Source organism: Engystomops pustulosus, chromosome 2 (genome assembly GCF_040894005.1).
Source record: "Engystomops pustulosus chromosome 2, aEngPut4.maternal, whole genome shotgun sequence".
NCBI classification, from domain to species: domain Eukaryota; kingdom Metazoa; phylum Chordata; class Amphibia; order Anura; family Leptodactylidae; genus Engystomops; species Engystomops pustulosus.
The window spans coordinates 160,887,719-160,915,078 of NC_092412.1; the positions used below are offsets into that span (position 1 = coordinate 160,887,719).

Sequence of the window (27,360 nt, forward strand, 5' to 3'; positions counted from 1 at the left end):
ATTATGTATATAAATTATTTATATAATTTACAGTAATCCCATTACTACAGTTCCATAACCCCAATCGCGAACAACTGTTATTAGCCATGGGTACATGAGGGCATTGTCCCTCTTCAAATACACCATTGAACTTTTGACAGCTCCCATGGGATTTTGCACCCAAAATGATCTACTAAGATAATATGGTGATATGAGAAGATCATTTCCTTTTCATCGACTATTATTTTAGTTGCTGTCAGACCACTTATGTTGTAAGGTCTCCTGCTAGTTATTTGTATCTGTGCATTAATACAACAGATAAAATGGGATGTTCACCGACATTGTGAGAACAACGATCAGCCTATTCTTCCAGTTGTAGTAAAATAGTTCTCTATGAAAATATTTGCTATGGGAGGTTTCATGCTGCAGAGTTTAACTGAATGTATTGCAGTATGTGACTTCATGAGGCCTATAACAAGAGATGGGCTTTATTATACAGTATGTTATAGTATAAATGAATATTGCTCTGTGTTTTTATGTGCTACATGTTTATTCAGAAATGATTTTTCTCTAGCGTCTAAAACTCTTGTAGTTAGAGCACATATTCTTTAGATTCTTGTTCCATGATTTACTTTCAACTGAAAAAAAAGAAATGTGGCGCGCAAAAAGGGAAAACAATACAATACACACCATAATCAGCCAACAATATTCACTACCCCTTCAATAGTCATAGTTTTACTCCTCGGTGGGATTCTGTACATTATAGAATTTTATCACATTCTGCCATAATCATATATTTTAAAAAACAATGATGGTATAGAGTAATTTTGCACTTTGTTGGAGATCCAAAGTCTACTAACCATTTTTCTACATACCTTATACAGATTATTATAAAATATGTATTAATGTAGATTTACTTCCAGATAGTTGCCTTATGCTGCTCCCGATCATAGCTAAAGCTGAAGGAAGCACATGAATGGGGCAATGTTTTAAACATTATGCTTTTATGGGAGCCTTCTGCCTAAAATTATTATATCTTATTCACAACTGTTTTTATCATCATATTCCACATGGATGGCACACAGATCCATTGATTTTAATGCATTCATGCACATGTCTGTGAGATCATGACAATGCAAGACAATGGGCCTGTAAAAATCATGGAAAATACATGGCTGCCTTAGACGTGATTCTTCTTTAAGGTTGCCTTAATTGGCAATCTCTCCTTAAGGAGAACACCTACTGTCTGACTTTAGACGTGATGGTCTGTGCCAAATAATAGTTTTTCTTTTGTATTGTTTTACTAGATGGGCACTTCTTATATCACTTCTCTGGGTGCTAAGTCTCAGTGTCAGCTCTGGATTTACCTTAGTATTAGTGGGAGGGTTTAGTAAATAACTACTTGGAAAGGAGATGTGGCGATAAATACATATGTGTATTTATTTAAATGGCGTAAAAGAACCTGCATGAATTGTATATACTAAATAGACCTTGACAAATAACATTTACGCTGATTTTTCATCTATTCACTATTGTGAGTAGCTCATTTCAAGTTAAATCAAACAGCAAAAATATAATACAAACATAAATATTATAAGTAATGGCTACTTATATGTATTTGCATAAGGGTGGTTCACCACATAGCTTTTTAGCCTGTGTATTTCTTTTTTTAATTAAATACAAGGTGCAAGGGGGATTATTAAATTCACTTCAAATATGACATTTTTTTTTTTTACTGACATCTATTTGTATAGATGTTTTGCTTTCACAAACTAAATTTAAGTATATGAAGATCATGGAGGTTTCATAGGTTTCAGGAACTTGGAGAAGATATTAAATTTTTCTAGATCATTCCATGTTTAATGACAGTCAGTTAATTCTATTCAATAATATTACATCCATATATTTTGTCGATAAAGATCTATAATATTATACATGTACATTATCTCATGACTAAAGAATGTGTCTTTGTGGAGCATGGATGGCCGCTCAGATATGCAGGACGTCATAAAGTACAAATTGTCACCAGACTGACATTAGGTTTCCAGCGGTAACCTGTCTGTTCAGGATGCTGTGCCTATGACTACTACTAATGCTCGAATGCTTTAATACACTAATGACTCATTGGTCAGTGTATTTTCATGGTCATGTCTATTACTTGATTAAATTATCATCTATTATTCAATGTACCGGTTTCCTTATTTTGTTTGTTAAACTAGTATTGCATGGAGACATAAGAGTGTTGGGGTGGGGGATCGGGGTAAATATCTTCAAGAACATTTTTATTTTATTTCCATTGCCTTATTTATGCAGTTTATTGAGTCACTACCAAAAGTATAGCAAGCAGGAAAAGTAATGATATGTCCTCCAGTTGAACTAAAAAAAAAGCAGAGCGGAATAAAATCTGCAGATGCGTTTATACCAAAAAAACCCTGCTGTTTGTGAAAACACCCATATGATATATATTTATATAACTGATAGAGGTGCATTTGGTACTTACCCTGTTGACAAAATATGAATTCATCTGATATCAGTGGAATGCCCACAGAAACAACCTGTATTAACTGGTGCATTCAGCACTTATGTTCTTTAATTGCTACGGCTGAACCTACCTATGTTCCTTTCTAGACAATGCTGCATCAGCATGCATATTTTATAAAAGTTTTAAAACTTTTCTGTGAAAAACCATAATCAAAAACTGCTGAATTATTTTCCAAAGACATTGATCTTATTACTATGATAATTGCTCCTCTTTTCCGGTGTTATCGGTGTCTTTTCCTGTTGGTGGTCTTGGAAACATTAATTATAATATTACCCCAATAGAATGACACTGTGTCCTATGCTTGACATTTTGTTTTTGTTGTTAGAACTTGCGTATTTAGCAGATTCATAAATAGCGACAGATAAGTACCCTGCATTAGTTTTATAGTGCAAATTACTGGCCAAAAAGCAAGCCAACCTTGCTAAAAAAACAAAGCACCCTAAAGTTTTCTATTTCTTCTGAGGTGTTTATCACTGTTTTAAAGTTGGAGTATCTTGTGACTAATGTTGGTTAACTATAAGGATATGTATATGCATGCCACTGTATCTTATACTCCACTTGGGCAGGCTGTATTTCCCAGATGTCCACAGTTATGTAAAAAACCAAAGCAGTCTCATAGATCATATATTATAATAGCTTATTTCTGATAGCAGTATTCAAGCCGATTGGCACCTCACTTTATTATACTTCATGACTATGTTCAGGGTTTGGTTCACACAGCTGTGGTTGGTCTGGATAATGTAACCAGCTCAAGATCATGTTCTTCAAACTGAACACAGTTATGTGAAACCCGCCTTACAGGCATTATGTACCTCTTGACTACTCAAAGATTATACGGAGTAATTAAATAAACTGCTCCTCTAGGGTTCCATCAGTTGTTTTTGGTGTTTTGATGTTTATTCACCATGCTAGAGTGTCCTTGCTGTAATACATAATAATCATAGATCTATAAATGCGAGGAAAGGAAACCTTTGCTATTGTGATCTGAAAAGTTTCACTTTCATACACATCATGTCAATTGAATGGCTACTAATAGGTACAGTTAATATATCGGGATGTCTGTAATAATCTGTACAGTTGTTAATAGCATATTGTTTTCTTTACAGTGAAGATCCATGGAGAGCAGCAAAGATGATAAAAGGATACATGCAGCAACATAATATTCCCCAAAGAGAAGTGGTTGATATTACTGGGCTGAACCAATCACATCTTTCCCAACACCTTAACAAAGGGACTCCTATGAAAACCCAAAAACGTGCTGCTCTATATACCTGGTATGTCAGGAAGCAAAGGGAGATACTAAGACGTAAGTAATACATTAAAAAGCCCCCACTCATAGGTTTGATAAATTTGCTAACATCAATCAACTATTTCTGTGCCCTTTCATCCATGACGGTAATCTGATTAGAGTGTTCATCTGATGGAATTCCCAACAATGAGCTGTAAACTGTGGGGGAAACCATGTGCCAAGTTTTCAATTCAGGAGTAGCTTTACTACAGTGGAAGCAAAGCATTAGACTGAGGCACATGGGGTGTAAACGCTGCAGAATTTACTTCTTTATGGTGCTGAAAATATTTGTGTGCTTTTGTGGAGACTTACTATTGTGATGTTTTGTAGTCCCACTGCATTTTTAACTATTTAAATGCAAAGGTAGGAATCTGGAGAAAATCCACAGCAATAACTGACTTATTGCAGATTTTCTTAAAGGAAATTTTGAAATGATTCATAGTAAAAATACTGTACCATGGTATTGTGAAAATGTTTAGTAATATATATTGTACATACCAGATGATGACATACAGAAACAAAACCTTTTTTTTGCAAATGGGCAGAATGACTGAAATAAATATTATTTATAAGCATTCACCTCAAAAACTCTCTGCCAAATTACAAGGTCCCCGATTGTCCCCACCTCGTGATCCTGTCACAACATATAGGTACTCAGAAGTAGGAATATATTTATTTTAACCCTTTGGCCCCTTTGCTTGGAAGTTGTATAATGTGAGACAAATACGTTAAACATTTAGTGCAATACAGATTTGAATAATAGGACCTTATAAAGTCCTGAATGGTAAAGGTTAGCTGCAATTTATTTTAAATACATGACCAAATATCTGTGTCTTAGTAACTCATATCAATGTCTAACAAATATAAACAACCATGTATGTACAAGTTTTTGCCATCTATCCTTTCCTGAAAGTAGGTCAGAGGCAACCTAAGCACTATCTTAACCTAAACAAAATGAAATCAGGGGCTTTCTATTTCTTTTGATTTCTATTGCTTTATTTATATTTTCTATGGCTAGATTAATTTTCCCATTTCTTTTCAGAATTCAACCAAACAGTCCAGGGTTCTGGAAACATTACAGACAAAAGCAGTCAAGATCAGCTGCTGTTTCTCTTTCCAGAGTTCAACCAACAAAATCAAGTCACAGGGCAGTCTGATGATTCCTGCTCAGAGCCTGCCAATAAGAAAATGAGACGCAACCGCTTTAAATGGGGGCCTGCTTCGCAGCATATTCTCTACCAGGCATATGAGAGACAAAAAAATCCCAGTAAAGAAGAGAGAGAGGCTTTGGTTGAAGAGTGTAACAGGTAATGATTGTCTGTGATATACGAAAATTAAGTTGCAGAGAGGTTTGTGACCATAGTCTTGATTTTTAATTTCTTGTTAATCCTTTTATTTTTAATTTCACATGAGTTGATTTGATTGAGCATAATAAAATTTTTAAACACGCTCATGTAACGGCCATTTTATAGGTATTGCTTAACAGCTAATGTTTGTGATACCAATTGTGACTGATTATTTTCCTTATCACATATCTTTAGCTGTAAGTGGTCAAACAAACAAATAGGTATAACATTTTCAGAAGAACTATTTTGGTAAAAAATTGTAATTCCTTGGACAAATATACCACTAGTCTCAAGCAGACACAGGCAATAGAATAGTATAGGTAGCTGAAGACTTTGCAACTTTTGTGCGCCTTTTAAAAAAAAAAAAAAAACAGGAATAAAAACTCAACAAACTGAAATGCCAAATATATTACCCTTTATGATAAATTAAACAAGCCTAAAACCCAAAAGAAGAAAATCAGACAGGTAGAAAGTCCCTAGCAAAGATAAATGACCCCTACAGAACCTCCCTTTTCAAATCTGTGTATGCAAAAATACACCATTCAAAATAATTTATAATTCTCGTTATTCACATGTGACTGGTCTACTGGCCAAAAAAGTCTCAACCGATCAAGGACCACATCCCTTTTTGATTGCAAGATATATCACTCATGTCAGAAAATTTTAATTCAATCTTAACCACATACTGTCTTTTGACTGCTGATCACGGGAGCAGGACTGACTCTCCAGCTGTCAGACACAGCCAGATATACTTGGTAGTAGTCAGGAGTCGTTTTTTTACTGCTTCTGTCCTCTCCTTTTTTCACTAGAAAAAGTAGTGCTAAAGTGCTGTACAATGACTGCAGGAGCTGGCAGTGCATATGAACACTGGCCCTGTAAGAGTTGAGCAAAGCTGCTAGGTCTAATCAATAAATGAAATCCCCTGCTACGCTTTAAAAAACATCACCATAGTCGCCCTGTTTCCCAGAGACTATATATATTTTATATCATATTATATATGACCAAAAAATGCAATACCAATAGGTATGAAAATGCTTTAAAAATACCCTGGTCATTAAAGCCTTTTTTCAGGCCTCTTTATTAAGGGATTAGGAAAAATAGTTATAATATCTTTAATAACTCTATACCCATAATATATATATATATATAATTATTTCCTCCAGAGACAGATATTTAACATAATTTGTCATTACAGAGCAGAATGTCTTCAGCGAGGAGTATCTCCATCAAAAGCACATGGTTTGGGCTCAAATCTAGTGACAGAAGTTCGTGTTTATAACTGGTTTGCAAACAGGCGAAAAGAAGAAGCTTTTCGTCAAAAGTTGGCTATGGACGCCTATAGTACTGGATCATCACATCCTCACAACATGAATCAACTTATGTCACATGGATCTCCACATCATACACAGTCAAGTTCTTCCCCACCCAGCAAATTGCAAGGTAAGAAAATAGGTTCCAGACCTACTGGTTCTTATTGTCTTTTATCTTACCTCAATGAAATAGAGGACCCCATGTTCATTTTGTCTTCCACAAAAAAAATCTTGAAAAACACAGGTGACATGGAGAGATTACATATCTTGCTCTTTGAATTGGAATGTGTGTTATGTCATGGATCAGACCAGAAAGTCTCTGGACAACAGAACGTTTTAAAAAGCTTACTGTTCTGTACTAGTAAATGGGAAGTTGTACAGCGGGTAAACAGTTCATACCTCTTGCATTTTCCAAAAAATTCAAATGTTACATGTTATTTCAATATAACTGCAGTTTTATTTGTGAAAGCCACAAAGGTTTGTTAGAGAACATATGTAAACGAACAGCATCATGAAAACAAAGGATGGAGCTAAATACACAGCTTTCCTAGAGGCTGCAAAGCATTAAAGCATTAGAGACTGTAGCATTCTCCAACCAATCTCACCAACCAACTATATGAGAGGAATGGGCAAAAATTGCAGCCAGATGTGAAAAAGCTGGTCGAGATATCCCCTAACAGATGGCATTGCACCTAGAGTGTTTCAACAAAGTATTAACTCAAGGGGGCTCAGAAAAGGCGTTGTGGCTTCACAGGAAAAGTCAGTGCTCCAAAAATTGGGCAAGTGCAAAGAAGGCGCAAGTACAGCTAGACAGTCTTAAACTACAACACATTTATCATCCTGCATCAGACACTTATATGAATTTTATGCACAAAAATATCTTATTTTGGATGTAATTGAGCCTTTTTGCAACAGAAATTAGTTTTTATAGCACAAATTCTTAGACACTTCAATGTGTGAATCTACCTTCTTTGAGAGTTGCCTTGGTCATGTATACTGTAGATCCTCTTTCATTGAGATTTTGAAGTGGCTGATAATAATGTTATGAATATGACCACTACTATTTGTAGCCTGATACATTGATATATGCCATGATATATTGTCATTACCGCAAGCATGCCTGATTACGGAGGGGTTGAGAGAACTAGCTGTTAGCCTTATAGATGTATAGGCATTTTTAGTGGTGTGCACTTATCCCACACTGTTTACTTGTCGATCCCATGATACATTTGCTGTACATTGTATCCATAGTATAGGTTATTTTGCGGGACAGAAGACATCTCTATCCCATTGTTGATGTATGTCCAGGTGATAAGATTCTAGACTATGAGACCACAAGAGGTAAAATGAAAAGTAGGGCAGGCAGTATTGTGTGATAGCATCCATTGTCTGTCTACCTGTAATCTTAACACTAACCAACTCAAAAGTCAAACAAAAGAAAGCTGACTTTGACAAGCACAAAGGTTAGAAAAAGGTCAGATCAGGGTTACAACTCACATCTCTTTCTACAGAGCTGCCCCATTTATTCAAACATTTGTGTGCTAATTTAACTTCTCTGCTCCAAGGTGGGCTTTCAATGAAATGCAAATGAGGATGACAAATGAGATGAACAAATGTAGACTGTTGGTATAATAGACTCATGTGCCTTCTTATTGATAATATAGAAATGGTGCAGGACAATTGCATGTCTACATTATTTGTAAATTTAGAACATTGATTAGGGTGTAGATAAATATTGGTATTCATATATATTTACTTCTATACATGGTGCGAATAATGTACATTAGCAGGTTATTAAAATCCCCATATATTACTTTTTTTTAACTGTACAGGTTGTTTGTAGTTGAAGAAGGGGAAGATAAATATGCAGATTCAGTTGTCTGACAGTCTTTATAAGGAAAATTTCTTGCATACTTCATATAAATTTTGTACGCAAAAATCTAGTAAATATAACTTTTAATGTTGTAAGTACAGTCAAGAACAGCTTAAGTCCCAAATTGGACTTAAGTACATCACAAAACACCTGTAGACAATGGACAAGTCACAAAAATTGTCAATAGCTATCTCCAGTTACAGGATGGAATAGAAAGTGGAGTCACATTTCAGAACAAACTTATGTCATACGCAATTTAATAAATTTGGCACAAAATGGGGCAACACACAATCCAACAAAATAACTCCTCTTGATAAATCTGCTCCAGTGCTTTAAGCTAGGTCTATGACATGTAATAACAAAGCACATGTGAGTGCTGTAAGCAAATAGTGTAGTTATTGTATTTACTACATTACTACTACAATAGTACTACTATTTTGGATATATGATTTCAGGTGTTCATTTATCTACCCAACCTTAACTGTTATTTACCCTAAATAGGTCATATTATAACTATTTCTATAACCCCATACAATCTCCAGAATGGAGGTCCTTTGTACTGTCTAGTGACGCATTAACCAGGGAATGAATGCAGAATTTTCCAAACATTTAGTTCTATATTAAACTATCATGTCTATTCATATGTCTAGAATAGTATGTGTTGCATGATGCAAATATAAAATTATCTATAGATAATTTTTTAAACATTCTTTATTAAAGTATCATATGTCAAACAACAGTTTTTAAGAAACAGTTATAGCCAATTTAACATTAAACCATACAAATGTAATATATTCCAATGGAAAATTGTTCTTTTTATCAGAAGAAACGTGTATTGACATAAGCAGAGAAAGTGCAATAAAGCGGTTTCTTGGCTTTGTGAAGGTAACATCCGCAAAATGATCTGTAAAAACTTGTCCTATCAAACCACATAAAACACAAAATGTATTAAAAATATTTATGCCCTGCTTGATTGTTTGTAGAAACATTATGTCTGAGTTGGATAATTTAATGCCATGTCAGTTATACATATTGGCAACATTGGTCTTTTACTAACATCTGGCTTTAAAATATATATAATCAAATCTATACAGAAAAATATCATACTGTCAGAAATTCAAGAATATGGATTTAGCAGAATTAATTCCTTAGTAATTCCTTCAATATCAGATCTTTGAATCTTTGAGCGTCTGACTATTACCATCTCTGCTGATCAGGGGTTGGAAGAGGCATAGCTCAGAATAGGTCTGCTAAAGCTGAGTAGACAGTGTGCCCTTAGATGGACCTAAGTTAAGAAGCTGTAGCTCTAGTATGACTGTCTTGGACTATTTACCCAGTTCATTTCATGTGTGCTAGGAGTTGAACCCCCCATCAGTATGATATTGATATCTTTCACAGCATCCTTTCTATGATGCTACATGCATACGAGGATCATTATATAAAAATGATATTTTTATCATATACATTTTGTATAAGGATCATTACTTAAAAATGTAATTTGATTTTAATTACACATTTCAAAGCACTACTACCAAAACTAAATGTGACAGGATACTGTAAATTTTATTGGCCTGTATAAAAACTGAGATTTTGAACTTAAAAAAACCCTTCACTTTGCTAATAATTACAATTGATTGCATTATATTAATGCAGCTGTATTAAAAAAGATGTTTACAATCAATGTTAAGAAACACATACACATAAAATGTATTCATACAATTCTGAGATTATGAAGTTTTTATGTTTTATTGAGTGGGTCGCAATTAGAGTGTCATTAAGGAGAGCATATTTGGAAGAGTTTCACAGGATGACCAAAACCTGACCCTAATTCAGGAATTTTCTAAATAAAAGAATGATAGAAGAGAAGTTCTGCTCACAGAGACTGATAGCTCACAATATGCCCCAAAACCTAACACTGTCAGCAAAGTCAGCTGTTTTCAGTGTTGTTCACTGGCTGTGCTATAATGCAACAGCATGTTGCCTACTGTTGTCATGGCATTGTTGCCTTTCTGCATACTTAAGACAATTAAATTGTGTCTTTGTAAAAGTCTTGTAGTCTTTGATGTGCCCTCATCCTTCCCTTGCGTACTCAGTCACACCATGACACCCTTTGTTTTTTTCTCTTAAAGGGTCTGCAATTACTGTACTAGAGTGTTCATTTATCTTTACCCAGAAGGCCTCTAAAAGTCGTAGTTTATTTTACTGGCACTAGACTGAGACAGCAGGAGCTGTCCGGGGATATAGGAGGTATAGTGGCAGTCTATTCTGTGGCTCTTTTTCACCAAATAGGACTGATGGTTACCTTCATAATGTGATTACAGAAGCAAAGGTCACATAAGGTTGTTGTGAAAATTGATTGACAAAGCTGGAGACTGGTGCGCCCATTGATTAGATTCCACAGAAGAAGGAAATTTATAGAGGGCATTTGCTTAGGTGACACTAAAGCATACCTGTAGAGATGATGCTTTTGAAAAATGATTTCTAAGGAGAACTACACAAGCCTAAAAAAATGCTGAAATATTTGGAAGTTTAAAAAAGGAAGTGAAAAGATTTACTGGTATATAGTTGTTGCTCTTGAATTCTTCCCATATATTTTCTATAATGGTCAACATAACCATTTCAAAAGACCTAAAAGGGAAATTAAATTTGAAATATGTGCATGAATGAGCTACTAGTATACAAAATGTTGAAAACTATATGCTGTAGTCTTTGGGGGTTACAAATTTTAATTTGGCTTCAGGTTCATATGAAAAAGTAAGTCAATACATAACAGGCAGTGAAATACACAACAGGAGAACTTCACAGCTGACTGCAAGTAAGTTTCTTACTACCAGCTGGACTTATTTCTTAGTGCCTACAGTTTGGGTTACAAATTTCCATACTACATATCCATGGGCTCAGATCCACTATCGTACTGTTAGTCCCTGTGGCTATGCATGGTGCCCCCATAATTCAGAATACAGCATATGATAGGACATGTCACCAATTAGTTTTATTTGTGTGGCTTCAATTTGTAATCTGTGTATATCTGGAATATCTGGAATATCATCATTATAATTAACTAGCTGGCTAAGAGGCGCTCCCAAAACGTGTAAAGCAGCGTATATGTGAGAACTCTGGATAGCCGAAGTGTGACGTTGAAGAGTGGAGCCTGTAGTGGGAAGTGCCAGATGATGTCCGGAGACAGAGTCGACAGTGCAAACGGTGGTCTGGATGTGGGGTTGCCTGACTGCCTGATTGACCTCCTTGGCTGTCTCTTAGGAAGAAATAAAAATACTTTTCTATACATGCTGTAACATTAAAAAGATATAAAAAAGACCTCTACCTGTTTGTAGACTTACAAACAGAGGAATAAGGTACTGTTTGTGGGATTGGGGTTTTTAATGTGGTTACAGGTTCCTCTTTAAAACCATTTTTTATTTTGATAAAAATAATTTAAAAAATAGGATATCATTTGCTATCCATTTTAAGGCATGTACACTGCGACTTCAGGATGATAATAGTAGTTTATGTACATGGCTTGCTCCCTTATATCAGCATATTGCAGCAAACACTCACTGGCAACACCGGGTTAACCTGTTGGTCAACGTCGACATTAAAAAGTGGGTCATTTTTGCGACTTTTTGTGGTGTGAGACTTTTTAGTCCCGAATAGTAGCTCCCAAAAGTAAGTCTGGGTCTAGCGTACTCTGTTTTGGGACTTATTAGGTACAAAAATAGGACAATTTGAGAGCCCAAAGGTCTCACAAGTTGAACAAACATCTGGGCTACAAAGATAAATACGGCACACTTCATTAAATCTTTGGGGCATCTAATTTTGGTACGCTGCTTGCTTGCACCTAAAAAGTCTCAAACTGCAAAAAATCTCACAAAGTTGCACAAAAAAAAGAAAAAGAAATCAGTAGGATTGATACATATTCCCAATGTATTACAATGTGTGATTTGCACAATGCAATGCATGATGTGTAAAATATGGTAGGATCAATCAGACAACCTAGGGTTAGTTAACAAATAAATAAAGGGGGAAAAAAATGAAATAGCAAAAACCAAAAAGGGCCTGGTCATTCAGGGGTTAAATGCTACCAAAGAAAATGTATTTGTTGCAAAGAAATAACACACAATGCAAAAACTACATACATACATGATCCGTACAGTACAAGAATTACATTAAATACACAAATGTGTAATATAAAATGAGGATATGAAAACACTGGTTGTCAAAACATTAAAAAAGAGCATGCAGAAAAGAGTCACAAATCAAAATAACACCAATAGATTGGATACCAGAGTATATACCTAGGAATGTCAGTCAGATATTTGACTAACAGTTTGTAAACATAAAATGGCAAGCTAAAGGTGTTTTTCCGCTGATGACATTTATTCCCTCTTCAACAGATAAGGATTATATGTTCGATGGTTTGTGGTTCATCCACTAAGCCATCGTCAATCACAAACTACTTACCATTAATAATGATGATGATACCAGAAGTCACATTGAAAGTCATGGGATGGTGGAGGTGCAACCATATCACCGGTTTGTGCACCTGGGGTAATTGCAGGCCCTCATCCTTGTGATCACTACAGTTTCTCAACTTATACTTATCTATTCTAAATGAAATTAAATAATACTGTCATATTAAACATCCAACTAACTAAATATAATAAACAAATATACAGATTTTACAGTTGTAAAGTTAGGTGAAGTTTCTCAATGGTATGGGGACTCATAACAGTCGCACGGTTATAGTGGCTTTTGTTCTACCTTGATAAGCTTGCTAATGCAGAAAGATTGTAAAACTGGAAAGAAAGCTGGAGGCTATTGCAGTAAATGAGAAATACAGTGTGATTGGAATTACTTAGGTATGGTTGAATAGCTTCCATGATTGGGCAAAAAGTTCTAGAGGGAGGTTAACCCAAAAACACATAAATAAAATAAATATGAAATAGCAGTGGACTAAGTATAGATAGTGCAATCCGAGTGATGATAGGATTTTTGTACTTAAGTATAAAAAATATATGTAGTATAGCAGAGTTCAAGAATAAACGATATTTGGGGGAGATTTATATTTTATCTTTCTAGTTTTCCTGTCAGATTTGTTTCTTTTTGTGGCTTTTGTCTGATTTGTCATAGGTGTTTTTCCCTTCAGTTAAACTAGACCTGTGCTTGTTATTTTGACATGTTTGCCTATAGAGGTGGAAGCAATTTTACCGTAATTAAAAAAAATATTTGCAAAGTTCTTTGTGCTTTTTCTTTCAGCCAAGTTTGTCAGTCCAGATTAGGGGAGCTTTGTTTTGGTGACTTTCTAAAAAATTCTGGCTAGTCAGTGCAAGTTACATGCACCAAAACATCACAATAAAAAAAAAATAGAGTCCTGCTTGGACTGTGCACAATGTGGGGCATGTACCAATTTTGGCGCAGGGGCCGTGTGTTTGGCACATGTATTGGGTTAAAATTTTCACTGGGCACTGGGATGTTAGATTGTGGCGCAAAGGATTAATGAATTGGTGAATGACTGAAAAGGGTTGGAACTGTTTCCAAGTTCACAAAGGTGAAGTAGAACTCTGTAGACCAGCTGTTTGAAGTGTGCAAAAAATGGTGCCAAAAACATTGTCGGGATACTAGAAGCGCAAGAAAAGTGTCAGATTCCCAAGTGGCGCCCAAATTGTGCGCCCAAAGAAAGGAAAAATGTGTGAAAAGCACCAATATTGTGGAGCGGACACTTCATAAATAAGGCATAATAGGCATAACAAGGGAAAAAAACAGAAGTTTTCTGTCGGAAAGTCAATCATGAATACCCCCCAATGAGTTGAAGAGCAAATAATGCACAAATGATTGAAAGTTCTCATGTTTTGGCACAACTTTGTAGAACTGTACACTGGGCAGCCCGGACACTGGGGGCATAATTACTCATTTAGAATGTACTCACACGTAGAGCACAACTAAGTATGAATTCAACCCCTGGTATAGAAATTCTGTTTATGGGCTGAACTAGATAAATATTACTTGCCAGTGGCAAGGCAGATGAGTTAATCTATTGGAAATGAAATAATAAAGAGTAACAAACCTTCCAGTCTTTTGCAAGGATCGCACAAGAATAAAACTAGAGAAACTAGTTATGGTTGACAACAGTGATTAGCTCACATTGAAGATCATAAATTCTTCTGCCAATGATGTTTGCCCATGCTTTAGTATTTGGTGACTATGAATCACTAGTATCTAAAAAATACTTACATTAAAAAAAAACCATAATAGCATAATGTATATATATATATTTTTCACAGTGTCAAGGTGTAAACATGAATTTGAGAAGATATGTCATTAACCTTGAAATGCTTTATATTAATGCAAAAGGAAATTTTTACTGTTGTATTCATTACACTCTCATGCCACTACATTCTGATGCTGAAAAATCTTTGCGTTTTATTGGGGTAATAAGGGCTTTGAAACCATTGCTGAATGGGTTGGGTTGGTTGCAATAAAAAGGGTTTATGATGGACATAAAAGCCACACTTTATAACTTTTTGTGACATAATAACTTTCAAGGAGCATGAATGTCAGGATATTTAAAGGGCTATGCTGTTGAGGAGCAACTAAGCCGCAATACTTCCCTCACACTTATGGTACTCTCTCTATATAGCTATGTATGTATGTTTTACCATTCCACCCATTCCTAAAAAATATTGATTGAAGCTTTCCTTTGACTGGAGGTGTGTTCTTGTTTTGACAGATGACAGTATGGTTTTGCAAATAGGTATTCAACTGTGCTTCCCCACCCCCATCACAGACTCCTTATCTTTATTGACTTACTGATAAGGACACACTTGGTTGCCAGGCACTGCTGAACAACGGTGGGATCACTTAATACATTTACAGCACTTTTGTAAAATAAAGAAAGGAACTAAGCATTTTCTTCTAACATTATGACTGGAAAAGCTGGGTACACGGTAATTATAATGTCGTGGTCACTTAGTTAAAGTTTCTTTATTCAAGTTACCGACCACATTATAACTAAATAGAGTTTATTCAAGTAAAGTAAGAAACAAAATCCTTCACAAGTACAGGTATCTATTAGAGGGAAATTTAAGGTTTGATTATATATATTTTATTTTTTTAAAAGATATTTATTAGGTAGAAGAAATGTTATACAGTCAACATTGGAAATACAACGTTCAGCAAGCACATATTTTACATATCACACAGAGATAATATAGTGAGATATTACTTCTTTCTACCCGGTATAATCCTGTGACTTCTATATTACATATCAATAGAAAACAGAGACACAACATTCGTCTCTGCAAAGTCCTGCATAGTGATTGCATGAGGTTATGACCGTGCTTCAATAAACCCAAAATCATAGCAGGAATGGGGAGGGAAAAAAATGGGAGGGGGGAATTGGAGTCAGCCCAGATTTCCAGCACCACGACGACATCATTAGAAATATTAATAGAATACTATTACTGCCCTCTCTGATGAAGCCTCATCTACTATCATGTCATTAATATTTGGATTTAATTGTTATCTCTCAATCTGCCCAGGGTCCCCTTCAAGTTCTGTAGGTGGTACCATTCTGTATTGTTTGATTATATTAAAGTTGCATAAAACAGTGCCATAGATATTATTTAATAGGTTTCATATAAAATTGTAATATAAATACAGGCGGTCCCCTACTTAAGAACACTCGACTTACATACGACCCCTAGTTACAAACGGACCCCTGGATATTGGTAATTTATTGTACTTTAGTCCTAGGCTACAATGATCAGCTGTAACAGTTATCACATGTGTCTGCAATGAAGCTTTAGTGTTAATATTGATTCTTATGACAACCCAACATTTCTACAATCCAATTGTCACAGAGACCAAAAAAGTTCTGGCTGGGATTGCAATGCTAAAATATACAGTTCCGACTTACATACAAACTCAACTTAAGAACAAACCTACAGACCCTATCTTGTATGTAACCCGGGGACTGTACTTCTGTTTAGCTTTTAGATGGACTTGAAAAAGAGCAGGGGAGTGTAAGGTCTCATGTATGTCAACCCAGCCCAAAGATTGCACACGTAACACAGGATGGAAGTCCTTGCATTATATCAAAATGTGATGCAATGACTTCTTGTCTATTGGTTGGACTGCAGTCCCGGCACTGTATTAACTGTATTAATCGGCCGGCAGATATGAAGTCCTTACCTGTTACTTGCAGATTTGCTGTGTGGCTAATCTGCATTGCAATATGTTAGCATCATAGAGTACAATGGTAATCTCTTTCACACAGTGCACAAATAAAATCTGCATCAGAAATGCCATTTCACTGCAGATTTTTAATCTGCAGCAAATAAATGAACTGTTGATTGTTGCTACTTTGCCTACAAACAGCAGCAGAATCACGCTGGGATCCGTATCAGAAACAAGTCGTTTTTGGCTTGTTTCTGATGCTTGAGAAAGGGATTAATATGACTTTCTCACACATCCACACTGAAAAACCCTGGCGGAGAAACTTATAAACAAAGGAAAAAGTCACAATTTTGGTGCAAATATGCAAATACGACAAAAAATTGCAAATATAAGAGAAAAAAAGAAAAGCTTAACATAAATGATCTCCAATATTTTTTAACAATACAATTTGAGAGGTTATGGGCACAGATGTTTTGTGGGCAAATGATAAGAAAGGAACATTATTTTAATACCTAGAATAATGAATTACAAGAGACAAAATAGCATTTTTTTGTTAAATAAAACTTCAGGTAACCGAAAATTTACAGATATATATATAAATTTAAGACCTTTGCTCTTAGTGCTATATGGTTGTTTATTTCTGGCTAAGTACACTCTTCTTTTTTGTGGATTAAGAATTTCTTTTGTGGAATACAATTAATGATAAATTAAATTTTAATAATCAACGAAGACTACACATGAAAGGTGTGCATATGTAAATATGACACCAGTCTATATCCTCCCTCATGTTCAACTTGCTGTCAGTATCAATATTTGTTTTGACATTGCAGTATGCATGGCTATAATAATTATAAATAATCTTTATTTATATAGCACCATCATATTCCACAGCACTTTACAGATTACGCAAATTAAGACTATACAGAGCGTTAACATTGTCAGATGAAACAATAGGAATTAGGCTAATATAGCAATATATAAAAGGGTAACCAATGTTCAAAATGGTCCATCACCTCCACTGTTTGATTAAATACTTGTATTCTCTATAAAATAAAAATTCTTAATGATATTTTTTTTTAATTCTGTGTTGTGCCCTTCGTAATAATCATCTATTACCGACTAGTTTGACTAAAGTTATGTGGCTTCTAAAAAGGTGGCATGGTCTCGTTGCAAATAGCCAGTCTGCCAAAAAATTTAAAGAAGCATCACATTTTGGCGCACATACTAGACCAACTAAAGTAGGATTTCACAGTCTTACACTAGAACGATCAACTAATAAATATCATGTTACTAACTCTGCACTGGCGTATGCTACAAAACATTGATCAATTCCCCCCCATGAGATCTCAGAAAAGATGCTCCAGAAATGTTATTACAATCATTTACTTACATAGAATGAGGATAGATGACAGATCTTTATAAGAATATGAAGTATTATTCAATGTGAAGTTAGATGTTTCAGTTAGATTACAGCCTACAGGTGGGCTAAGTGGGTAGTTAACTTAGTTAATAAAATGCAGCATAAATAGATCTCCAGTATATAAACTGTGTCTTGGAAGTAAAGATTTTCCCACTGTCACATACTGAAAGTGGTTAACATTACAGCTCTTGTTTGCCTTTCCTGATCAACAGTGGGGTAATACCGAGAGGTTGAACTCGGTGGACTTGGGTTTTTTCAAGCTTAATAACTATTCAGCTATGCATGAGGTTAAAAATACAGCAGAAGAATGTGTGTGTAACATTGCTTGGGTTAATTAATGTTTACACTGTTACAAGCTCAGGCAACTCAACAGGTCTTTTACATTTTATAAAGACCATTTTTAGCTGATGGAAAAAGAGGCTTGATTTATACCTGGGTACACAGCCAGAGAAAAAAAAAAAGAAAGATGTAACACATAAAACAATGTTATGTATTGTTCTATACATTTACAAAGCTAGTTTGGATTATGCATAATAATATATAGTTTTTTGCTGAAGCTTCATTCACACAAACATATTACATCTTGTCTTGTACTCTGGATTCTACAGAGACATAATAGGGCGTACTAGGAGCTGGAGGCCAGCTGCAGCAGCCTATGTCTCATTCTCCTCCATGCATTCTTCCGATCCCCACTCCATCCCCCTCCCTCCCCTGTCTGCTCAATGCACATGACAGGAAGAGGGGAGGGGGGAGCTGGATGAGTGTGGAGTAGAGGACAGGCAAACAGCATGTGTTGAGTCTGGGAGGGGCGGGGGGGGGGGCAAAGATATCCATAGAAAACAGCTCCAATATGTAAGATTAGTCATGCAAAGATTCCATATTCTTGGCTAAGGCACAGCTGCTATGTTCTTATTGTACATATCAACACTAATATAATGTGCATACTTCATTTTACAGGAGTAAGATACAATCAACAAGGAAACAGTGAGGTCACTTCATCATCAACAATTAATCACCATGGTAACAATGCCATGTTGACCAGTCAGTCAGTCCTCCAGCAGGTTTCTCCAGTGAGTTTGGATCCCGGCCATAACATGCTTTCACCTGATGGTAAATTGGTGAGTACACCTGGTCTATTGTAGCTGCAGTGCTGATAAGATAAGAGAGACAAGCAAGCAAAATACACAGTATTCTTTTTTTAGGTTCTCACAGGGTCAGCAGTAAACAAAGAAGCATTGTAGACTAAAAATCCTGAATGGACAGTTTGCACTAAAAAACAGCTCTCTGACCCACTTTAAGGCCTTTATGAAGCTAACCAATAAATGTAACAAAGAGCCGTTCACTTTTTATTGATTAAATACCTTACAAAGTAGAAAAGTGGGTGGAACAGTGTTTGTTTTTCCTTGCGGATGACATGCACATTGATAAAAGTGACTCTCCAAAAGCTTGCTTTTTAAAGAGGTGGGCCAAGTTCAGGCTTTTTCTCAGTTAGTTAAATACTTTCCCTTTTCAGGTGTAGTCATTCGATTCTATTTTTACCACTTCAGTCAGTGTCAGTCAGTTAAATTATCATCTAGTGCATGTTTTATTTTATCTCATTTCAATATTTGTTAACATGAGGATATTTAATAGTTGTGCCATATCCAAGAACAATAACATTTTTAATTCACAAAATGTTATGCTTTTTTGACAAATTTAACAGTGAGTAGCAGCAGCGAGCCGTATTATGGTTTATTTTCTATTGAAACCTCCAAGAGGTGACCATTCAGGGTATAATTTATTATTACACGTTTCTGGGGTCTTTGGTGCTTGCCTTATAATGTAGATGATGTATCACACAATCATTCATAAATTTTGCAAAACTCATGACTTTTTTTCTTTCCTTTAACAGATTCCTGTTTCTGGAGGAGGGTTACCACCTGTAAGCACCTTGACGAATATTCACAGTTTGTCACAATCGGTCCACCACAATTCCCAACAATCGCAAAATCTCATCATGGCACCTATTTCTGGAGTCATGGCAATAACACAAAGTAAGTCTACAAGGTGGATACATTTATCATACATGAACACAGACCTTCATTCGAAGATTAACACTTTTATTAGTAAAGAAATAAGGGAAAATCTTAAGATTTGATGATCAGCCACAGCATAATTTTCTCATCTTTAAAAAAAATGTAATTAGACCATTAGAACCTTTGAAGAAATTCTCTAAAATAAATTTTAAAGTAGCTTTAGTGAAGCAGAGTGTTAATCCGAATAATAAAATACATGCCTGCAATAGCCTTAAGTGTTTTTTTTTTTTTGAGTGGTCAAATGTGAATTTTTCTATTTTCTTAAATCTATCACATTATATTACCTTCTGAACACATTTATCAGATACTATATTTCACACAATTCTGTCATCTAAAGATACTTGTAAGGACACCATACACATGTAGGTCTCAGCATATAATGGATGCTTGTTTTTATCAGAACATTATAAAGATGTTTGCTTCAACTTTCAGAAGGCTAATAATCTTTTCCTCTAACCTTATTAACTGCAGACTACTAATTTGACTGTTATTTTTGTTATGACTTCATTATTATATAAAAAGTCTTTCCTTATTTCATTTTTGAACATGCATGCTATTTTTAATATCCGGTCTGTTCAATGGCTGGTTTACATTTCATGTTTATGAAGAGTTGATGACTAAAATTGCAGACAACCAATGCATATGTGGTGGGAACACCTCCTAATAAGTAGCCCTCAGTTTACAGTCAGTAGGTCATTAACATATGCAAAAAAAGAAGCAAAAATATATGGAAGTTGTCATGATTTTGTTGCATTCTTTCTTCAGATTTGAACACCACTCAGGCTCAGAACGTACCTGTTATCAATAGCGTTGCTGGAAGTCTAGCAGCTTTACAATCAGTGCAGTTTTCACCACAGCTGCACAGTCCACATCAACAGTCTATAATGCAACACTCTTCTGGTCATATGACACAACAGCCATTTATGGCTACTATGACTCAACTTCAAAACTCTCACAGTAAGTATTGTACCTAAGCAATGCTTCCTTTATACTTGGAACTAGTCTGGATTAGGGATTAAAAGTAGTTATTTTGTCACATTAGTTTCTAGAGCATGTTTAAAGATCTCAATTTATTGATTCATGGTTACTTTTGTTCTCAGGAAGAGTGCAAATGAAAGTAGAACATTCCTTAGTCCTTTTGTAAATATATATATAGGAAAGTGCAGGGAATTAAAGTGAATCATCTTGATCTAGATGTATCAGTGACACTATTATGAGTTTAAAAAGCCATATCTATATGCCATGGAACATCTAAAGCTCTAGTAAAGCTTCTAATGGTACATATGAGGTTTTTTTTCTTCTTTTGCATAGCACAAAAAATTTTTGAATTTGCACATTTATTGTAACTTTTGCTTATTTGCATTCATACTTAGGGTGCACAAATTCACAAAATACTTGTATTTATCATAGATTCTGGATGTTTAGTCACATGTTTCTTGTATTGAAAAGTTTGTTTTGTAAAATTTGCAAAACAATGTGAGAAAAGCTTGCTTGGTCTCAGGTGGAAAATTTGCAGGAAATAACAGTACAATCAATGTAGTGATTTTTTTGCAAAAAAATTTGCAAACTAAACTGGCAGGAAAAATGGCATACGTCTACTAATGTTCATTTTATAGTGAATTAGACATATTGAATTAATGTTTATATTATTTGTTGTCTTTTATTTACAGTGTATGCACATAAACAGGAGCCTCCCCAGTATTCACACACATCACGTTTTCCATCAGCAATGGTTGTCACAGATACAGGTAGCATAAGCACGTTATCAAACATGTCCTCTAGTAAACAGGTAAGAGAAGAAGGATAAGAAAAATGTTATGGTCTATTTCATAATCTGTATCTTGCCCACAATTATCATTTATTGTTTGTGGTACAGCTTTTATTTAGTATGGGGAAGAGAACTGATATAGGCTAATGGGCCTGACTAGGTCCACACCCCCTGAAGTAAAGCCACTTGACTTTCAGCTTCAAAATTAAAGCTTTGTTAAATTTGTTGCACAGCTCAAGAGGGATTCAGCATTGCATTATTTCTTCTGATTTTGATGCATTAGTAAATTAAAGAAAACCAAAAAATCTTAAAAGTATCAAAAAAACATAAAAATTGTGATACAAAACAACATTTTAAGGTCAAATTCTAGAATTTTGTTAGTTACTTCCTGGAAATGTTGTCTATTGTCTGACAGGTGGATTCAAAGAAGTTATGTAACAATGTAGAGTTGTGTGGCATGGGGATTGTGCAATGAAAAGCTTGCCCACAAATAAATGATGCAGTGTAAACAAAAGAGCATCACATTCAACCCTAATTACTGCACTTTTAATGGATCAGTAATTATTGGTAGATGTGACACCCTAACGGGCAAAATTCTGCTGTACTTAGATTGGATAATTAGATCCTGCATCTATAGGGCTTGTTACAACAAGCATCAAAGTCTGCTTGGGCAAGATGAATAATTAATCAGGTTTGGTTAGGGCTGAGTACCCACCAGATGGATTGATAAACCCTTTCAAGGAAATAGTATTCCATGGAGCCTTGATGTGCTTGATTGCCTGAGTGATTATGATTTGTGGGGTTAGATAAATGTTTTCTCCTGACTACAAAGAGTGGGAAATCAGAAAAAGTACTGACCGGGGATACAAGGAATTACAGTTTCATTACTGGTTTTGTCAGACAAGGGCAACATTAAATAAGTTATTCGTTTATGACTCCTCTTTCTTCTTGTAGCTAACTAAATATTTATAGGTATTTGGCCAATAATTCCAATGACAAGAAAGGAATAACTTGAATGCTTATGATCGTCCATTTACATCAGTACAAACCCCACTGCTAGAAAAAAAAAATTGCTCATGTAAAATATAAGCTAGGAAGCAATGTCTTCTGTAAATAGAATTATCATGTAGTAGTTGTATTGCCATCAGGATAATAAATAAATTATGGTTTTATCATTTAGCAATGGTCTTTTGCCCAAGTAAGCAATTTTGGGACACATAGGCAAAACACACAGCAATATATGCCAATATGGATTAAAAAGTGAATGGTTATGTCTGCGAAGCAATCACCGCAATGTTTCTTTCTGATATATGTGACCAGCTTCTACCTTACAATATTTGTCCTTTGTTGTAAGTGTGAATCTGAACCCAGAATATGGAACATAGATTTAAAAATATATGTTTTCTATTTACAACCTTATTTGTAAATGCTACATAGTTCCTTTAAGCACATGTTAACACTATATATTGGATCTCTAAAAGTATATAGTAGAAATATAGTGTCACCTTATCTCAACAATGTTTGCAGAGAATAAAATATCTGCAAGTTTGCAGTTTCTTTACCATGTTTGATCTTTGTATATCCCTTACAATCTCAACTCACAAATGTAATTGCACACAACCCTATGGCAATAAAGCTTTCTTGTATATTTGGGAACTTCTCTAATGATGCCTACAGGTAATTGTGTTCTATGTGCTCACATGCCTTGATACGTATGTATAGGTCTCACTCCTGTAGCTATATATTGTACAGGGCAAATGTCCATATTCCATGGCCAAGTAATAGTGTCATAAAACTCATTTGCTGCACCATAAAATCATTTTGTTAAATTAGGGTAATTTATCATAATCAAATCCCGTTTCAAAAAAGTATTTTTTCTTTCTCCCTTGTAGTGTCCTTTGCAAGCCTGGTGATATCCTGCTGCACTTATCTTCCTTTTGCATAGCTGCATTAAAATCTTGGCTACAACATCTAGGACTTTGTGATGTTGCCAAGTAGAACTGACTCAAGATCAAATTCAAACGCTGGATGCTTTGAGAGCTACAATCTATGAACGAGTTGGATACTGTTTAGAGATGGATGCTCTATAATCTCTACGACAGTACTTGATTTGTAGTCTCCTTCTCAGGTGATTTGATGACTTTTGTGTTTCCCTTAATCTCATGAACCAGACATGACATGGAGATTGAAGATTGATAAATTACTTATTTGTGAGAGAAACTACAAGCCTATTTGGTGCGTACAGATTGCTGCTGGAACAGTGCCACAAAAACTGGAAAATCAAGAGCCTAAAAATGGACACAATGCTGAACTGAGCCATTGTAAATGTTGTTGAAACACAACAGTAAGGGGTTAATTGATATTAACCTGTTGAATAGCTGTAAATTGTAAAAAAGTGCAATTATTTTGTATATAATGCATAATATAAAGTCTGAGTGTGTTAAATGGGATAGGTCAAATAGCCAAAAAAGCATTTGATCAATATATATAAAGCCATTGGTTGAATTTGCCATATTGCACAATGTGGTGTCTTGCAGTACAGGCTACGATACTGATATCATCAGAATCAGTATAAATCAGGGGTTCTTAGTACATTTTTGATGTAGCTCTTGTCTGACATAAGAAAATACATTATGCTGGCCAGTAATGTAAATACTCTTGTGTAACTATCTAAGTAATTTGCCTTATATCACTGCCCTTATACAGTCCAAGTTATAAAGTAATTGAAACACATTGAAAGTCCTACTCTAATAGCATGAAATAACACATACCTAGCCGAATGTTACTGAAGGAGCTTGTCTGTTATCTGATATTATCCTGGTTCCCTTAAATGTACTAAAACTATAATTGAAGAAAGATACTTCCTGTATATTACCCATCTATTGGTATTATTATCAAGTCTTAATAACACTTATACAAAAATAACACTCAACAGCAGTTTTTTACAAAGAAATCATGTTAGGATTTAGGTCAAACAGAATGGTTAACCACAAAAATAAACATCTCTTAAGGGTTTATTTATTTGAGGATATTTTCTCATTAACCTGTATAGTCTAAATTCACTCACATGTAAAACATCATTGTGATGTGTGCTTGCTATAGGTGCTTCATTCATAGTAGAGAAAAAATACTATTTATGCTACCAAAGGAGCACAATAAATGTGGGCTAGACAGTTTACAGGAATAAAAGCAATGCCCACTTTAAGAATACGATATTTCAACATGTCTTTGCACAGCACACAACAACATTGAATTGTTATAGGAATCCTTTCTTTACTGAGAACAGAAATTAGTTTGACATAAGACCCTGTGATGTGACCTCTGTTTTCTTGCCTCACTACACAAACCAGCACCTTTATGCAGTTCTCAGTGGAAGATTGACAGTCTATAGAATGCATCAAACTACTGATTCGCAACAAAGGTCAGCTAAATACCCCCACCTTCCCAATAGGAAGTGAGAAAGGAAGGTTAAAACAAATATGCACACATCACTAGGCAAAAAAAGGGCCTAACATCAGTGGACACCTATAACTATCCCTATCTAATGGTTGTTATACCCAGGTGAAGCTACCATAACACAAACCAGTTCATTATGGTCTAAACAGTATTATTTAAGATCTCCTTATAATTTACAAAGTACATTTATAGTTGTACATGAAATGCCATGTATTTTTTAAATATTAAACATTTGATATTGTTTTATATATATAGCAGTATTAATTTAATTCTGGTCTTCTGTTTCACTATTTTGAAAGAATATATGAATCCAATGATGCTTCAAACATAGTGTTCACAATGGACAAATTCTTCCCACTACTGAGTTTTGGCAGAACATTTCTCATTCCTGTAAAAGAACAAGTTGACAAAAGTCATTTCACCTAGTTACTGCCAAATACCCAGTTCTCTACAGGGAAGGAAGATTTAACTTGATGATTTTTTGTAATATATTATTTGTTTGTAATAAAATGAAGCCAATCTTTTTTAATCATATTTATATTTGCTGTAAAGTCAATTTTTCAAGTAAAACAGAAATATACATTAACTAATCTGCATCCTCTTTTTCTTACAATGTGCTCCTTTGAGTATTACAGAACAATCAAGTAATTTAAGTGCTGTATGAAATTGTACAGTAAATTGATTATAGTAGTAGAGATAGATGTATTTAAGACGTATACTTATACTACAGAAATGTGCTGAAAGGTCTAGGACAGGGCTATGGGTCTGGTTAACTAAAATGTCTCACAGTGGGATAGACTTATTGTAGCCTTTTTAGAAAAGAGTCCTTTTGAGGTAATTTGTCTCTGGTCCTTTGAAGTCTTTAGATATAGTAGATGAAGGCTTATCTGTCCTTATGTGATCTCTAGAAATGAATTGCATCCAATGATGATACATCTTCAAACTCTTGAGAACTCGAGGAATAGAAACTCCATGACTTAATGCATTGAAACTTGAGTTACTAGATAGGTCATAGTCTAAGGCCCCTTCCAGACTTGCGAGTGTGATGCACTGAACTCGCATCACACTCTCAGCGAGTGCTGCCTGGATCGGCTGGCACAAACGCTACACACAAACGCTACACAACGGAACTGAACTGACATGCTGAGCTCAGTTCCGGTTTGCAGCGTTCAGGCCGGGAGAACCAGGCAGCACTTGGTGCGAGTGTGATGTGAGTTCAGCGTATTGCACTCGCAAGTCTGGAACGGGCATTAGTCTAAACTAAGCTGAGGTGAAATCACAAACAAATATCCACAATAAACAAATTTTTGCAATTAGAGTGCAGTGAATCCAAGAAAGCAATGATATAATTTTTTATTAATAGTGGATAATTATTCTCCATCTGTTTACAACAGAAACCTGTTCCAATGTGCACTAAAATACAGTCTAAAATGCCATGGACCGTATATATATTATGGCTTTTTGGGAACAACAGGTAATTTTTTCCATGGGTCTGGAGCTATGGTGAGCGCTAAAGTGCTTACACTTTTTTCATCTGGAATGGACCCAAGACTGGAGTGCTCAATTTTAAAGCGACTTAAAGAGTTAATTACTTCAATTTACAATCGTAAAATATACAGATACATGTCTGAATACTTTTGCTATTCCTATTACCTAATATTACTTCAATTTTTAGTTTACCATGCACAACATCAACAAAAAAAGTGAAGATAATAATCTGATTTGTAGAAATCCCAATCTCTGTCCCTGATCCACTGACTGTGTTTTAGTCTCTTTTTCTTGCAATGCATATCTATTTTCTTTTGCCCTAAATTTTTTCACTACGAATAATGGTTTAATAATTTTTTAAAAAGTTTTATTAGTGAACGTATTTTATTTTATTCAATGGGGGACATTAAATCATAGTGGGTCTCAGGTTCGCCTATTTTTGCGCCTGCTTTGCTCTTCTTTTTGGCTCCTGATCTATGATGGATCTAGTTCTGCCTTAGTAAATGCACTTTGGAACTGTCGCATGTCCGATTCTTTTGCGCCTAAATTTGCGCCAAATTTGGCGCAAATGTTAGATCTCATTTGTGAGCAATAATGAAAGGAGACTGAGAAAATGTGACAGAACGTTCAGGGCTTCATC

The 27,360-nt window shown here is 35.1% G+C and overlaps 1 protein-coding gene across 1 annotated transcript in view; it reads left to right on the forward strand.

Annotated features, from left to right (window-relative positions):
* HNF1B (HNF1 homeobox B) overlaps nt 1-25,779 on the forward strand; it is a 28,832-nt gene extending 3,053 nt beyond the window's left edge. Inside the window, exons 2-9 of the mRNA XM_072137160.1 lie at nt 3,628-3,827; nt 4,852-5,116; nt 6,351-6,595; nt 18,891-19,051; nt 19,825-19,966; nt 20,774-20,965; nt 21,679-21,797; nt 23,669-25,779. Of these exons, the coding sequence (XP_071993261.1) occupies nt 3,628-3,827; nt 4,852-5,116; nt 6,351-6,595; nt 18,891-19,051; nt 19,825-19,966; nt 20,774-20,965; nt 21,679-21,797; nt 23,669-23,689 (1,345 nt within the window). The 3' untranslated portion in view covers nt 23,690-25,779. The remainder of the gene's footprint in view (nt 1-3,627; nt 3,828-4,851; nt 5,117-6,350; nt 6,596-18,890; nt 19,052-19,824; nt 19,967-20,773; nt 20,966-21,678; nt 21,798-23,668) is intronic.
* Nucleotides 25,780-27,360: the final 1,581 nt, after the last annotated feature.